We start from the raw sequence: 17,600 nt of genomic DNA on the forward strand, positions 1-17,600 counted from the left end.
CAGTGTTTATCTCACTTCTGTTGAAATATTTCTGATACAATTTGAATGCAGTCTCCTATAATGACACTTAAGCCGGAAGACACAATGCAAGCAATGACTTGATCCGAGTCAAGACAATACAGGTAATAAATTGTCATTATCTTTCCTTCAAAGTGGACTGAGTTTAATGTTTGCTGAATCATAATTGCTGACAGGGTTATCTCATTAAATTCAGCTCTGCTTGTGATTGACAGCCTCCCACTGTTTCTGTTTGAAAATGATTAATTTTGTTGTTCCAAAACAAGTCTTTTCTAAATCTTTTTGATAAATTACGGAGACAAACAATAGAAAGATGCATGCAGGCTACAGATCAATTGACCTATTGGATATTTGATCAATTTGAAGCCGAGCAGGTTAAAAATACAATGTGAATAGATGCAATATACAGAGCTTCAATTTGTGAAATATAGTTATTTACAACTAAATCCTATCTGAAATCTCACCTGGCAGTTTACAACACATTTGACGCAAACAAGCACAGGAAATGGTCTATACAAATGCAGCTGATTATTCAGATAGGAATGATTGGACTTTCCAAGGAACATCAGAAGTAGCTTGTAACACGACACCAGCATGAAACTTTAATCCTACCAGCAGAGGAAATAGGGGAGAGAAATTTGATGCTTTAAGAGCTTCCCTGCACCCTGATGGGATTTGGATTTAGCTTCGCTTCATAAATCTCCGGTAGGACCTGCATCAGGATAGCTGCTAGTTGCAAACACTGCTTTGTGTCCTTAAGTGTTTGTATGTGAATATAAAATTAGTGTAATTAGGTAAAAGAGAAAGCCAGATCTGTACCTAGACAGTCAAGTCTGTCCAATTTAGCTGTCTGAATAAACATAAAAACTTGTTTATTGGCTAACATACATACCATACTCTGATGTGTAAACTGTGGTTTGATACCTTTGTTGCTTTGTTTAATTTCCTGTCATCTCTGTGCTGTCCACTTTTAAATAAAAATACTTGAAAAACTCATTCTCATGACTGGACTGTCTATTGAGAAATTGAAACTGAAGTTACTTACTTGTGTTTTGTTCATGTTCCCAGTGGAAGTTTACTATTACTATTACTATAACACCAAGTGATATTCAAATTAAACTCCATCTTTCTTACAGCTGCATCTTTCTATCAAATGGAAATATTTGAGATGTAACCGGTGCATCATTTAAGACACATTTCCTACAAATTCAGGCAACGTATTCAGTTCATTTGGATATGTTTGCAATCTCACAACATTTTGCATCTTTTTGCATATTTTATCATTATTTATTTAACTATTCAACTGCTTAGTAATATTTCCTGTAAAGATTTAAATGCTGTATTATTTAGGAAAAAGAAAAATGTACGTATTATTATCTAGACTATCATTGTCTTTGATTAATTTATTCTGTGTTGGCCAGACTATTAGTAGTAGTAGTATTAGTAGTACAATTCTTAATATTATTATGTAACTATAGAGTCTAGACATATGGAAACAGTATAATAATGTTTTAAGTTTTCTCTTTATGTTTTCAATTGTAGAACGTAAACTCCCTTAAAGTTGTTAAAACCAACCAATTCCCAGAAAGAGTTCAATAGACACGACATCTGTGTCCTCAGTTGTAGCTGCGGCTCATTCTACGACAGGAAAAACCCAGAAAAAGACCTAAAACAACACGCAGATAAAGAAAAGAGCTTGTTTGAAATGACTTCTGATTGATTGTATTGAGAGGGGTGGTCATGGCGTAATGACGGAGGCTGTCCCTCAATCTGAGTGCGACAACTAAAAGCTTTATTTAAGCCCGTGCCTGGTGAACCCAAAGGGTCCTAGAGGTCAAACGCAGAAGATCAGAAATGTAGCAAGAGGCCCTCATATTTAAAAGCATCAACAGCAAACCGCTTCATCTTAAAATCAATTCTAAATAGCACTGGAAGCCTTTGACTGGAAGCTAGAAAGCTAGTTCCTCTTTTTTCCCCCAGACAGATTACATATAAGCAAATCAATCTTGTGAATGCAATCCAAAGTGAAAATATGAATGGTTCATGAAGGAGTCAATATTTCTGTTTCAAGCTACTTCACCATTATATCACATGATACACACACAGTAGCCTACTATATAGAGCATGTAGGACTGTATTTCAGAAAAACAGCAGACCAAAGATAGGGATAGTGTGTGTTATTTCCAAATATTCACTCTCTCTTGTTCTTGAATCCACTCTCTACCATAGCTGGGTTTATAGGGAGAATGTGACCTCCAGCCCAGGCCAGCTCCCTGCTTATATTTCATTGCATCCTGATTCTCTGACATGTAGCCTAGTGTGTTGGATGGGGGGAAGGGTAGGAAGAGGAAGAGGGTGTGTGTGTGTGTGTGTGTGTGTGTGGGTTGGTGGAGGTGGGGGTGAAGAATGCTTGGTATGTGCGGACGACAACAACATGAAAGGCGACGAGTGTTCAGCCCAACTGATTGTGCGCCTACAAATCAAACCCAAGAGCGCTTTGTATCCGATTATAAATTTCGCCACAGACACCAGACGTCTCGACGTGCCTTTGTCACAAAAAACAAACCGCCAGTGCGAGTTTCTATGAGGCGGCGACGCAGTTTATTTGATGTCAAACACCCTGCAGAGGCGGAGATGGTTTGGTCTGTAGTAGGTGGGACTGCCGAGCGGTCTGCAGCAGGACGTCGTAGATCAATGAACCGGACCGGAGGGTTGGTCCATCGCCTGGTGTGCATCTGACTGTATAGATGTGTCAGTATACCTATGCAGGACCGAGGCTTTATTACTGTTAACCAGCCCGTTCAGTATGCGGATGTTTTAAACCGACTGGCTATTTTATAGGCTTCCTTAACACCGCTTGGATTCCGTCTCGAGTGGCTCATCGTTGCGATTTTTTTTGTGTGTGTGTGGGAATTAAAATATATCTGTAACCTCCAGGATGATCTTTGCAAACACAGGCAACCCGCTGAAGACAGCCAATCGCAAGCAGGTAGGCCAAAAAAAAAAAAAAAAAAACCCACACATATTGTTGTTTGAAATGATTATTATCGCTGCTTTCTTTTTGCTCACACTTGAGGCAGCGTTTTGAATAAACGGGCTGAATTATAGCAGCCACAAATGACATTGGAAAGCCCTTTATGGCTTTCATATGGAATATATGCGTTTATTTATCATCCTTTTATTAATACCAAACGAATTCAATTCTATAAAGAAAATAGATCCACCGGCCCCTTAGTCGACTTATCAAACGGGAAGCTGATCCTCTGATAGGCTACATAGAGAGATAAAACCCAGCTGATGACCCGATCTATAGCTCTACTACCGAGACTTTAATTATTATGTCCATATAACCTTGTTTGCCCAGGCACTCGCCCACGCTGGTCAATAGGCTATGCATGGCGGTTATTGTAGTCCATTTTATAGATTAATGCATTCTGGGCGAATCCACACACACACACACACACACACACACACAGAGAGAGAGAGAGAGAGAGAGAGAGAGAGAGAGAGAGAGAGCTCAGTGTAATGTAATGTATGTCAGTGTGCTGGAGTGAACTGTGCTACTGCCTGCATCCTTCATTTCGACCTCTCAGGTGAACAAAAAGGTAATTGAAGGCCGTGCTCCCTTCGCTTTCCCATCACACATTTTTGATTTAGATGGAAGATGGGAATAGAAAGCAGGCACAGAGGTGAGAGGCAGCTTTTATTATAACCTCTGATGATGGAAACATGAGCAGATAAAGTGGACTGTGGAGCCTGACCCCAAATATCCACCTTTTCATATTTATTCATCAGAAGATACCGTATGAGGACAGGGATCTGCAGGCTCATATGAATCCCCGCAGGGAAGCAGTGAATGAGTTTTCAGTGTGGGTGTAAAACAGGTTTAGTCTGCTATAAGGTGTGATGAAGCCTCTGTGAAATGCACCACCGTAGCTGCCCTCTAATGGAGTAGGCGTACAGTCTCGGAGGCCTGATGTGAACCCTTGATGGTCTCTAACAAAGTTAGCGCGGTAATTACACCAACAAAATGTAAGGCCTCAGCTTGAAGACATAACAGGCCTAACAGATGTTCCTGTCACAGTGATCAATTCCTTATCTGTAAAAGGAAAAAAATTAACATTTAACCATCACATGACGGTGGAAGAATTTTCTCAGTGTTTCTTGTTGGCATGGCTTTAGTTGTATCCATGGCTTTGGCTCTTGGAGTGGATTGTCCTTTGGTTATGGACAGATGGTGTGATTCTGCCATGCTTTGTCTTTGATCTGAGCTGGGAAGGGTTTGGGGTGGCCGGGAGCTATTTTAATGAATGAGTAAGGGGAAGGAAATGCTTTGCAGGGCAGCGCTGCGTGGTTTGGCTCACAAGTATGAAAAAAAACAAAACTGTAGGTTTCTGATAAACACTACAGCAGTATTTAAGACCTGTACACAGATTTAATCACTTTGTGATTCATAAAGGCTCACACAGAAGAATATCTGATGTACCCTGTGCTACAATGGCAGACAGAATCACCAGAACAACTGATTAATAAGGTGAAACCTATCTGCCACTTAGACGCCGACAGTGATGGAAGACGTATTTAAATGAGTTACTTAAAGGGCCGGTGTGTAACAATTAGGAAGATCTATTGGCAGAAATGGAATATAATATTCATACATATGTTTATTACTGTATAATTACCGGAATATAGGAATTGTTGTGTTTTCCTATCCTTACAATGAGCCGTTTTTATCTTTACACAACGTGGGTCGCCTTCCAGTTGAGGCCGCCATGTTGAACCACCATGTTACTACAGTAGCCCAGAATGGACAAACCAAACACTGGCTGTAGATCGGGCAATCAAAAGTATTCATACACACAGATGAGATGTTCTTGTGATCTCTGTTGACCTGGGTTTAAATTAGATTATCTAGCGCCCATAGACTTTCTAACAGTGGGTTTCCTGTGTGCAGTCCTACCCCATGACTCCGTCCAGTCCCAGCAGCAGCAGCAACAGCAGCAGCACAGGCCTGGAGCAGCTCAGCAAAACGAACCTGTACATCCGTGGGCTGCCTCCTGCTACTACAGACCTGGACCTGGTCAAACTCTGTCATCAGTGAGTACACACATATACAGTGTTAACAATGATGCTCGTGTGTGCGCACACACACACACACCAGTGTTTTGTCACTGATGTTTGCCCGTTTGCTCAAAAAAATGGGCCAATAGTGGGCTTAAGATATCACATACCAATGTCATTCCAGATTTGATGAAGGTCTCTCCCTGACCAAAAGCACTTAAAGGAATATTTTGGAAATGTGCTGATTCACTTTCATGACAACAGCTAGATGAGAAGATTGATACTACTCTCATGTTTAGCACCTAGCATGACTGTAGGTAACAAAATACAGCTAACTCTGGTCGTGTCATTGTTACACTTCCGTGTAGGGCCGGTAACATTACGCATATTATGTTACCTCTGGACAGAGCCATGCTAGCTTCCAGCCTATGTGCTAAGCTAAGCTAAGCTAACCAGCTGTGGGTGACAGCTTCATATTTACCATGAAGATATGAGAGGTGAATCTTCTCATCTAACTCTTGGCATGAAACCAAAAAAGCATATTTCCCTAAATGTTGAATTATTTGTATGTCTAACGTTTTTTAAAGTTGCTTCTTCTTGATAAGGACATACTTTTGGGAACATTTACTAAATAAAAGGAAATGTTGCACATTTAAATGGTTACAGATAAAGAAGTTCAATTGAAATTTGCCAAAAATGTCTAGTTTTAGTGCAAAAGCAAACACACACTGGTTTAACTTCAGTCCACACTGACACATAAAATGCTCCAACCATCATGCTGCTATAAACAGACCCTCATATGGAAAAGTCATAGCTCAGCTGTGGTATGTGAAGCAAACTGTAAAAATGATTGTTTTCTAAAAAGAAAAAGGCAGAGTCATGTTAAGCAGCCCAGTGAACATGTTCGATACTTGATATCATGGGCTTCGGTCTGAGTGGTTAGTGTGGTGGATGCCATAATTAGTGGAGTTTTGTCTCCTCTCTTTCCCTCTGAATCACAAGCATATGGACAGAGGCATTCACCCATGTAACCAGCAGCAGCAGCAGCTGTTTGTGTCCTGTTTGCTTGTGTTTTGTTCATGTTCCCAGTGGTGTTTGCCAGCACAAAGCAGAAATGAAAGCGCTTTTCATAGCAACAAGGTCTGAATGGTGATGTAAGCTAGGCATTCAGTCTGTATGGTGTGTGTGCTCCGATAGTGGCTCGCAGCTTGAGCCACAGTTCAACTTGAGTATGAAGTCAGAGATAAAGCAAATCCTGATATGTTGACATTGGATTAATACTGTTTGGAAACATGGAGGAGAGAGTAGTGATGACGATACATCTCCACAAATACGACCAGTTTTTTTTCTTTTTTTTCGTTTATGCTTCTGTATTTTTGAGACTGTCATGATATAATAATTCCTCAGGAAATGAATACACAGAAAGTTGACTGACATTAATAGAACACAATGAGTCCAAGGCAATTGAGAGACATACTATCACAAGTCTCACCTGCTCCAGTTACAGTTATTTGACAGTAATCTACATGTTCATATGTGCCCAGGTATGGCAAGATTCAGTCAGCAAAGGCAATCCTGGACAAGACAACCAACAAATGTAAAGGTCAGTAAAGGTTATTAACTTACCATGCATCACTTATCAGGGCTCCACAAACGGATAGAAAAACATATATTTAGAAGTATAACTTAAATCTTCTTCCAGTACTGCACTGCATGTTTAAGTATGGAGACTCACCTGGTAAATTGTTTAGTTTGAGCATCAAAGGAACACCAGTGTTTTTGCATGTTGTGCTACATTATATTAATCCTTATATGACTGCATACTTTTAAGATTTTAAGAAAAATATACCATGTTGTTTTAGATTTTTGAATGAATTTCCATACCTTCCAGGCAGCTCCTGGGTTTCATTCATTTCCAAAGTGTATGAAAATCAATTTGCTGCTGCTGCTACTTGATTGGGTTGAGTAATTCTTCACTTTGAACACAAACATTGAATGTGTATGCTTTTATTTTTGTCAAAATGATGTTGTCGTATGACATTGCAACTGAAAGTGCAGATTGATTTGCACTGCGATACAATACAGTGATAAAACAAATTTGACAAAAACAAAAGCAGATTATGATGGATTACCTAACTCAGGCAGATTTAGAGTCTCTGCAAACAGATGGAAATGAATGGGAGATGGGAAACCAAATTGAAAAATCAGAAACACCATGCTATGCTTCGGAAAATGGAGAAAATGCATGCTCAAAGTACGTAGATTTTGTTATAATTTAGGATAGATATAGACACTGGTTTGTTCCTTAAAGGAATACTTTGATATTTTTAGTTCAAGACTCAAGGAGGTCGCTGCGCCCAGCCAAGAAATAGTCCCCTGTGAAACCGCAACTTGTCATTTATACATTTCGGTTTAGTGCAGATTAAACAAAAAAAATGTAACGTGTTAATCATGCGCTTTAGAGGTTCTGGTACACATATTTTTTAACTTCGGACATTGCCAGGCAAGCTGTTTCTCTTGTTTCTCGTCTTTATGCTAAACTAAGCTAAGCTAGTGGGCACTGGCTCCAGCTACCGATGTGACACTGCTATCAATCTTCTCTTCTAACTCTTGGGAAGAAAGTGAATAGGGCGATTTCCCAAAATGTTGAACTATTCCTTAAAATATTTCAGAAATCATTCTGAGACAAATCAGATTTTTTTAAATGCTTTGTTGTATTAACCTAGACAACACAATTGTGTGTCATTATTGATAACATAAAAGATATCTTGATATGTTGATAGTACAAAACAATAAACACACAATATATATGACCCATCCTTTAGAAATAGTGATAGTACAAAATGTACAATAGGGGATTGTTCTTATTATTAATGACTATTCATGTAAATACTGTTCTACCAACTACAGGTTACGGCTTTGTGGACTTTGACAGCCCTGGGGCTGCTTTAAAGGCAGTACATGCTCTGAAAACCAGCGGCATACAGGCCCAGATGGCCAAGGTGAGTTTGGTGCAGGCGTGTGTGTGTGTGTGTGTGTGTGTGTGTGTGTGTGTGTGTGTGTGTGTGTGTGTGTGTGTGTGTGTGTGTGTGTGTGTGTGTGTGTGTGTGTGTGTGTGTGTGTGTGTGTGTGTGTGTACATATTGGTCTTGCTTGTGAACATCGCTGTGGGGTTGTGCTTCTTTAATGTGGGCATGTGTGCGGTTGTGTTGGTTGGAGAATGACATTAGACTGGTCACGTGACCTCAGCTGACAAGCTGTTCTTCCTGTGACCCCATTTACTTTCACTGTAGAAACCAGATGTCATGTCTCTCTCTGCCAAATAACCTGTCAGTCAGTGTGACACGTTACACACCGGACCACCAGCCCACACACTAACACACCATCCTGGTTGGATTATACTGTGCAGACTGTACAGATTTTTACCAGTATTATTACTATGTCACTGATTATCGTTCATGCATACTGATGTAGGCATATCTGCACTGAAGCACTATAGCAACAGTGCTACTGCTTTGAGCCATTCCTGATCCTCTGTGACTAATTTAAAGTAAAGCACAACAGTTAATTTTTCAAAAATGTCTAGATGACAAACAGGGTATTTCTGCATCACATGTGTGATGTCTCGTAGTGGGAAGCGGAAATTGCCTGGACCATTACATTTATTTCAGTCCCTTCCCTTTCCCTGCCTGGCCTGTGTTCCTGTGCTTAAATTCATGGGTGAGAGTTCACTGATGAAGGGTTTCTCTCTCGAGACCTGCATGTAGCTGCTCTGTTTGAAACAAACACAGCAGAACACAGTTTGTGTGTTGTGGTAGCTAGGCTACGCTGCTCTCCTGCTGTTTCTAGGGAAGACCGTAGAGGCGCTGAGCTGCTGCGCAGCACAAATGAAGTGTGTTTCTATGTGCGTGTGTGCAGGAGAGCTTATTAATGTTTGTTTAACCAAATGTCATCCTCTGACGATACTTTAGCCGAGTCTCAAATCCTCATCCACACAGACAAGGTTTATAGCAGAGACAAATCTATTTTGTCTGTCATTCATCTGTGAGGAAATAGCACAGCACTGCTTTTATCTATGGTGCAATACAAATTTGGCTGATTCATTAAAAACTATTAACATGCATTTTAGTATGTGGCTCTCTCGCACAATTTACTATAACAAATGAAATTGTTCTTTTTCATCATCATTTACATGAGCAGCAACAGGAGCAGGACCCCACAAATCTGTACATTTCCAACTTGCCTCTCTCTGTGGATGAGAAAGAGTTGGAGAACATGCTGCAGCCCTTTGGCCAGGTCGTCTCTACACGGATCCTCCGAGACTACAGTGGCAACAGCCGAGGCGTGGGCTTCGCCAGGTCAGTCACAAGAGATAGACAAAAAGTAGAACTCATTTCTTTTCTGAATCACCTTTAAAGTAGTTGTAGAATAAACCTACAGCTTTGATCACAAACCTGTGATGATAAATAGTGAACTAACCACTCAAATAATTGTATCTAGTGGGTAGCAATGACAATGTGTAGCTAGCATTAAAACAAGGAAGGAAATTCATGTTCAATTTTTATATGAAGGGAGCCTCATGTCCCCATTTGCGTCATGCCTCGCAATACTGCTTTGTGTTCAAGAAAATTTGACTGTAGATAGTCCCTGTGTGGTCTAATGATGAGTCATTGTTTTTTTATCTTCTCCCCCTGTCAGGATGGACACAACAGAGCAGTGTAACGCTGTCATCTCCCACTTCAATGGGAAGTTTATCAAGATAGCTTCTGGAGCTCTGGGTAGGAAAGAATTTCACCTCTCTGTTCACTTTCCTTCCAATAAAAACTGCAGAGGTGGTAATGATTGATTGTTGTATGGCTGTTAATATGTCTAATATGTCGCTTTTTTTGTGCTTTGCCCTCAGCTCCCTCTCAGCCGCTCCTGTGTAAGTTTGCAGACAGTCAAAGGAAGAAACATGCTCATAGCGGATTTATTCCCAATGGACAGACAGGGGATCTCAGACTAGTATGTATCCACTGTCCTCTTACATGTGTTTCTTGCTTGTTAATGTGATGAGAACAAATTAGGTTATGTCTTTATTATTGTGCCATGTATAAAACAATTCCCCTACAAGACACCATGAATTCCCAAAAGCCAGAATCAGAGTGCTGCATGTACATTTTTAACAATTCTATACAAAAAAGAAAACCAACTTGAGCAGGTTTCATAATAAAATCTTCAGACCTTCATGAACAAAATTCATAGAACACTTGCAAAAACATTTACTTCTAGGCTTTTTGATCATCTGTGCACCCTAATATATCGGGGTTTTGTCTCTTTCTCTTTAATGATCATCTGTACAGTACAAAATAAAATCAAGTAATATTCAAAATACTAAAATGATCCCCATACAAACCCATTATAACTGATGAAATGATAATTTTAAGATACAAATATATAATTCCACATTATTGTTTATTTCCTCACCTTAGGGTGCAATGACTCTTACCTATGACCCCTCTTCAGCAGCTATACAGAATGGGTAAGTTACACTCAAGTTATAGCAGATCATGACATTGTTTAACTTTTAACTAGTCATAATTTGTGAGCTTTATTTTGAAATATTTTCTGTTTCCTAGGTACTATCCTTCCCCTTATCCAGTGACCAATAGGATAATGACTGTGCAGCCTGCAATGTCTCCCTACATGTCTCCAGTCTCTGCTTACCAGGTACTGCAGAAGATCCTGAATATAAACATGTCTGAAGGCCAGAGCTGAATTTAAATCATCTCTCTCTTTCCCTCTATGTAGCATTTGCGGTTATGGTGTGTATATGTGGGTTAGGGTGCATTTTTGTTTCTGTATGGTTTATACAGGTGTTGAAGATTTACAAATAGGTGCTAAAACTGTACTTATATTATACCTTTACAGCTTCATGTGGCAGTGGACGATCATTAAAATTTCTTAGTGTTTGAAGACCTTGGTCAACCAGAAATCATGTAATATAACAGTAAGCTCAAGGAGTGAAATAGTTAAAGAAAGCTCTTTATATTAGGTACTGTCACACTTTCTCTGAATGGCTTTCTTGGTCACTGTTTTGTAATATTTCACTCAGAAGTTTTGATGCATTACTTTCTGTTCACCAGAAACACTCTATGAGCTTTCTTGTGTTTGAAAAAGGTTTTCATACCAATCAATAACTAGTATTGAAGTCTACGCCTTTTTAATCAGATGGGGTAGACAGTTCGTCTCAGGCACTCTGAGGTGTCCTATTTATGTAGTCAGACTGATGACTAAATCAAACTATATTCAGTTGGAATCTCTGACCTGTACACTCCAATTTGTGCTGCCATTATCCACAACACCTGCATCCTCCCTAGTCCTTCCCTATTCCCAATGGGCATTGCACCTGATACCTACCTTTTGCCTTGACGGTTGTGCAGGTGGCTACAAAGACTTTTAAGGTTGGCAGCCCAAGAGTGAGAGCTGTAGCGTTAAAACAGAGGCTTTCAATTCCTGGGTGGCACAGGTTTGCTCCAAAAAGGCAGCACCTATTATAATTACATAGGTAAAAAAAAAAAAAAGTATAGGATAAGCTCTTAAAAGGCTACCAGGATAAGCATCTGCCAGCTTCAGGCAGGACCTCGCCCAGGCTGTCAGTAAGGCGGCAAATTGCGGACCTAATAAGTCAAACATACACTCAGAGCAGGAGGCAGGACTGTAATATTCATGGGGTTTGGAGGCCATCTTAATGGCTGAGGTCAGTGTGGTAGTAAAAGCTATCAGAGGGAAAACCAGATTGGCCCTAAAAAGTTGAAAGCTTTGCATACTATTGATCCTTGAGCAGGAATGGTGGCTTCAAGTGTGGATGGATGGATGAGTATATTCTGCCCAAATATATTATTTAGACTGATAACATCCTTGTATTTCTATTTAAAAACAAAACAATGCTTATTCAAACTGTAAAGTTAGTTTGTTACATAAAAATGTCACTCAAGACACATGGATAACTTTTCCTTCCATCTGTCTCTCATTCTGCCCCTCCCTTCCTGTCCTCCATTAGGTACAGAGTCATTCCTGGGTGGCACATCAGCCATATATCATGCAACACCCGGTAAGGGAACAACACCATTTGCTTTTTTTAAATTCATACACTCATACGCAACCTCCTTTTCTGTGTACAGGAAATGGGTGTGTGGCGCCGATACAGCTAGCTCTGAGCTTACAGTAACCCAGAGTGTTACTTTAATCAGCCTGTCCTGTTCTGCTGACACAATCAAACCAGCAACGTCCAGAAGTTCCCCAAATGTAGAAGAAGCAGAGCTTAGACGAGCTCTGGGAAATAGCCACGGTGTATTTACGTACTTTAAGTGTGTATATGTGTGTTGGAGTGTGTATGAAAGAGAAATGGAACAACTAAAAAGACATTCAGCCAATCCCCCCACCACCCCCCTCCTCCTCCCTCTCTCTGGATCCAGCAGGAAATGCCTGAAGCAGAGACAGTCTTGTGACTCTTTGACTCTTCCAACAGATGGTTTCCAGTGGAACAAGTGTCTCTGCTGATCTGCCCCTTCCCCCACTTTTTACTAGGAAATGGTCTATTCCCTAAAGGCGTCATGTTTAAAGGAATATACTCCATCTGAAAACAGACTAGAGCTGGCAACGTCAAACTTTTTATATATTTTTATCCCTTAATATACCTCAGGAGCACAGAATACTTAATTCTTACCTCAGAGAAAGATATTATCACACAGTTATTGCTGCAAATATATTATTTTACCTTTAGTCTAACCACAAAACATATTTCAACCCCCCCCCAAGCTAATCTGTCCAGTCTGTCCTGCATACATAGGTTTTAAACAGTAAATCCTGCTATGTTTATACCCAACAATGCCTGCCAGACGGTTGTTGTAGCCTATATTTGCTTTTTTATCGAGTGTCTTATTAGAGTTTATTTAGTATGTAGAATCATGTGATATGTGGTAATAATTCAACTGCCTTGTATTACAGGCTGCAGTGATGTCTCCCTCTGTGGATCCCTCCATGTCACTGCACCCCTCAGCCATGATTACTCAGCAGATGGGTCAGCTGTCCCTGGGAAACACTGGAGCGGTGAGTGGAACTCTGGGATATCCAACGTCACATGCGACATTTGATCAAATTAAATTTGAAAATATTATGACAAAATGTTAGTTTTATTTTATGCAATCTGTGGTATGACACTGATCTTTACACAGACTTGTCAATATGCCTGAACAGTAGCTCACTAGAAAGATCTTTAATTGGGACATTTTGCATAGACACCCCTGGATTAGTGAGGTGAAGTCTTTATTTTGCTCAGCACGAGTTGTTTCTAGTGTATAAGGAAAGATGGTCTATTGATATTTAGTGCAAACGTGTTTTCTGAAAATCAGCTGCAGTGTAGAGAGAGCCCTGTGTGAAGCAGAGTTTAACCAAAAGTCAAAGATCTCTTTGTTTACAGTTACAGTCAGAAACATTAGCTTTAGCTGTAGAAACAGGCAGGTTTGCTGGACTCCCTGATGAGAATATACTATGTTTGTGATGTGAGTTAAGTAAGACTAAAGATGAAGTCCATTTCATGTTTTATAGGGCTACCGTTTTTAGTAAAATGTCCAAACTTAATTTGTGATGAGTTCTTCTGAATGGCTGATTATATAAACGTGGCAGATTTTATAAATCAAGCTGGGAACAGTTTGCAATGTAATCTCATGTGTAGAAGTTATGTTCATGTCTGACAAATGTTTCACTGCTGCAACAGTATTTTTGTTAGTGTCCGTGTGGACTGGGCTCTTATCTGTGCATGACATGATAAATAAATACAGCCCCCAGTGTCCCCATACCACACTACCAGAGACCTGATATCCCCTGGAATAAGTGCTATGGTAACAGGGTCAACTTAAAAAACGCTTTTACTTAATTGTGGACTAGCATTATGTGCTCTGATATCTATCCCGAACCCCTCTGGAGGAATTTGTTATATGCATAATGTAAACATGATTCTTCATGTTTTCTCCTTTCTCATGTTTCTTTCTGTTTGTGCTGTAAAGCAGTGGCTCCCAAACTTGTCCCTAAGGGACCCTTTTTCTGTCATTGAGTAAACTGACGACCCCTGACTAAGTGACGTAGTTTATGGATATCATATTATCTTCAGTGCAGGCTCTGTAAATATAGCTTGTGTTCGGGACTTCAGGTGTTCAGGTGTTTTTATTTTATTAAATTTCAGAATAACTATTTCATTTAGTGTTCTTCACAGAAACAAATGAAATACTGAAATATAGGCCTACTATATATATATATATATATATATATATATATATATATATATATGGGGGTCCGGACCCCCTCGTTTGTGACCAGTGCTGTGAAGCATTTTGGACCCACTGTGTTGTATTGAAAGTGCTATATCAATAAAGTCTTTTAGGTTTGATAAAATGCAATGTACCAGTAAATAATTTTTTTTTTTTTTTTATATATTACAGTATATTTCAGCCAACCCTGGTGTCCAGGGAGCTTACATGCCTCAATATCCTACCCTGCAGGCAGCACCTGTGAGTTTATTATATCTTTGTCTTAATCAACTCTTTATTCAAACTCTTCATTTCAAAACATTAACCTTCTACCTGTTGTCCATTCAACTGTGATGTATCAGCCTGAGCCCATTCATAAGGCCTTAAGTTGTTTTTGAAGTGTTCATCCTCTAAAACTATCATTTATCAAGTCCAAACATAGTGAAGATAGTTATTATCACGCTCTAAATGAGAGATGCTGCTTTGCTTTCCAGGAAAACGGCACGCCGCAGCAAGTGGATTCTTCCAACAACTCGTCTCCTTACAGTCAGCTCAGCAAGTAATCACAGGTATGCTTTAGTTTCTGAATGTAAACTGTCCATCGTAAATGCTTGCAAGTTGTTTGTTTCAGCAACTTTACTGCCACATAATACAAATTATAGTGCCACTTCCTAATAAAACACTAAGGGTTTATATGTTGTAAGTAATTGCTTTGTTCAATGGTTGTTGGTGTTGTAAAAAGTTATATATTTTTTAAACCTTTGTACTGGGTGCCTTATTAGAAAACGGTACCAGTCATTAATCAGAAGCAATTTATTGAATCCCCTCCAGGCATATAATAAGACATATACAGTGATTGATGCATACAAACACTACACAGTGTAGGTCAAAGATGATGCTGTTTATAGTTTTTGTATGAATGCATCTGCTTTCTGTGTCTCTATTTTTAGGCCAGATTACCGCTCTGTGAGCCAGAGGGCAGGTGGGAGGTTGCTGATGACATCACAGTGGTAACAGTCACCGCCTTCTCTGATTGGACCAGATACATGAACTTTTTTGCACAGCCCTGACGTTTATGGTGGAAAATGAGGACAGTGTAAATGGACTCAAGCAGTTGGCTCATCACAGAAAGAAAACAAAAAAAAAAAAAAGATTTATTTTGATAAGAAACCACATGCTCTTCTTTTTCTCTTTTTTCAAGGATTCTCAAACAAATGCCAGAGGACCCCCCCTCCCCTCCCCTCCCCATGCCCCTAGTATGATGTGATATTAAAATGCATGAGATTGAGATATTTTCCCCCTTCAAGGTTTCTATGATTTTATAGTTCTTTTATTTGTGACATATGAAAAATCTTGCAAAACCCTTGTTTGCACTGAAGTTTAAAGTTTCCAAATAGCTTCATTTTGGTTCCCAAAATTGCCACAGAATAGCTTACAAAATCAATTCACGTTCAACTGCACTTAACAGCTGATACAGGTGATCATTTCATTAGGGAATTAATGAATTTATTATTGGAAAAAGGTGCCTTCCTTACGTCACATCAAACATTCTCCAACATTTTTTCATCGAACTTGATCAGGTGTCATATTCCTATCTGATTGATCAAATGTGTGTATGAAATCATGAGATTTCCATTGAGTGTTTCGCTGTCTAGTCTTCTGGTGGCAATAAAGACAATGAGAGTCCCACGGCAATACTGAGAAAAAAAGAATGGTGAAAAACTCAGAGCAAGGTAATTCCTTATTTTCCCTTTTTCCTTTTTTAAAAAACTTCAAGACGTGACATGAAAACAAACGTACTTTTATGAAATTACAAGTTTTACACCCAATGGACATCTTTTAGGAGGGTTTTTTTTTTCTCTTGTGGTCAGTTTGACCAGTGATCTACCTCATGGTTCTGCTGGAGTCTGCTGGTGTTGTGGGGTTTGCAGGTAAAGCCCCCTTTTCACCTGAGTGGACAAAGCAAAACTAAAGCCACGCTCAGGAGCTGGCTAAATAGGACTTCTGCCGTTTGTCTCCCACATGCAGCGTTTCTCTTCCTGATCTGCAAAGAAGCATTGTGCTTTGCTTCATCTTTATTTGTCATTGCTTCTGTTTTGGTGTTTGTTTTTCTCAACATGATGAGTGTTGTTCAGTTGTGAGGCTCCATTTTAGAGATTCAAAGTTAGACAACTAGTTTCTCCTTAAAATAGATGGTTTACAATGTGTTTGAAACAAATGAATGCATTTACTTGGTGCATTTCTCTGCCTTTGCCATTCTAGACAGAGTTTAGATGACTCACCACTTTCCCTTGCCTTTTCTCTTTTTCCTCTAAAAAAAAGACTAAAAGTCGCTCTCTTGGGTTACACTGCTACTGTAAAGCTCTCCAAAAAAAAAAAGAAAAAAGAAAACGGTTACACAGCAGCTTGATGTGTACATGCCAAACAATTTGGATGAGTGGAAAGTAAGAAAATCTTGCCTCATGCTAAATAAATGCAACAATCATGTATGAAGTACTTCAAAAACAGCTGTATTTCATAAGAGTTGGATGGAAGTTGAAATCACATGACTTACAGTATGTGTTTCAAAGGTTGGCTTGTTCAGAATAATATTTTAAATAATAATGTAATAATGTAAATTATATACATTCAGGGCCAAAAGTGAAAAATGAGTGAGTTTTATTGTTTGCTTTGCTTTGCTTTCTTTAATCTGATGATTTCTGATGTAAAAACTCTACACTACTACAAGAAAAATGGTCAAAGTTGTATGGTCGCGGTGCTTTTCCCCGACTAATAGTACTGTAGCAGTAAATGCTCACCGTCGGAAAATACAAGCAGTAACCAGCCTTTTACTGAGTGTACTTTCCATTCTGAACATTTGTTGCTGGAAAAAATGTAAAAATGAAAAACAAAAAAACAAAAAAACAAAAATATTGTACATGTTATCCTCATTGCTTCCCCTGTCACCTTCAACTGATTCTCAAACAATCCTCTCCTTGCTCTCTCCTTTGAAAACATTGGAATAAAAACAGTGCTGAATAAAAGGCTCTTTCTCAGATACGACTCCTGTCTCTTTAATTGCCTCAGTGTTAATTTTGTCTATATTATCGCATTTCATCCCATTAGTCCATGTCTCCACACCAACTTCCCTACACATTTCTTACACTGTGTGGGGACAAATTTAAAATTGACAGATATCCTGATTTTAAATCTTAGATTGAGTCTAGCTACAGAAGTGTTGGATCCTGTAATTTCT

General features: G+C 39.3%; 1 protein-coding gene across 2 annotated transcripts; it reads left to right on the forward strand.

Annotated features, from left to right (window-relative positions):
- Nucleotides 1-2,441: 2,441 nt before the first annotated feature.
- On the forward strand, nucleotides 2,442-17,400 carry rbms1a (RNA binding motif, single stranded interacting protein 1a). 2 transcript variants are annotated; one of them, XM_051379603.1, is made up of 14 exons: nucleotides 2,445-3,007; nucleotides 4,973-5,115; nucleotides 6,624-6,682; nucleotides 7,990-8,081; nucleotides 9,279-9,436; nucleotides 9,777-9,856; nucleotides 9,982-10,082; nucleotides 10,550-10,599; nucleotides 10,697-10,787; nucleotides 12,121-12,171; nucleotides 13,068-13,169; nucleotides 14,558-14,626; nucleotides 14,860-14,934; nucleotides 15,316-17,400. In XM_051379603.1, the coding sequence occupies exons 1-13, from the start codon at nucleotides 2,957-2,959 to the stop codon at nucleotides 14,926-14,928; spliced, it is 1,116 nt and encodes a 371-aa protein (XP_051235563.1). In that variant the 5' UTR covers nucleotides 2,445-2,956; the 3' UTR covers nucleotides 14,929-14,934; nucleotides 15,316-17,400. The 2 variants fall into 2 exon arrangements, with proteins under 2 accessions (XP_051235564.1, XP_051235563.1); XM_051379604.1 differs by lacking the exon at nucleotides 14,558-14,626 and having other exon boundaries at nucleotides 2,442-3,007.
- Nucleotides 17,401-17,600: the final 200 nt, after the last annotated feature.

Source organism: Dicentrarchus labrax, unplaced genomic scaffold, assembly GCF_905237075.1.
Source record: "Dicentrarchus labrax unplaced genomic scaffold, dlabrax2021, whole genome shotgun sequence".
Taxonomy (NCBI): Eukaryota; Metazoa; Chordata; class Actinopteri; family Moronidae; genus Dicentrarchus; species Dicentrarchus labrax.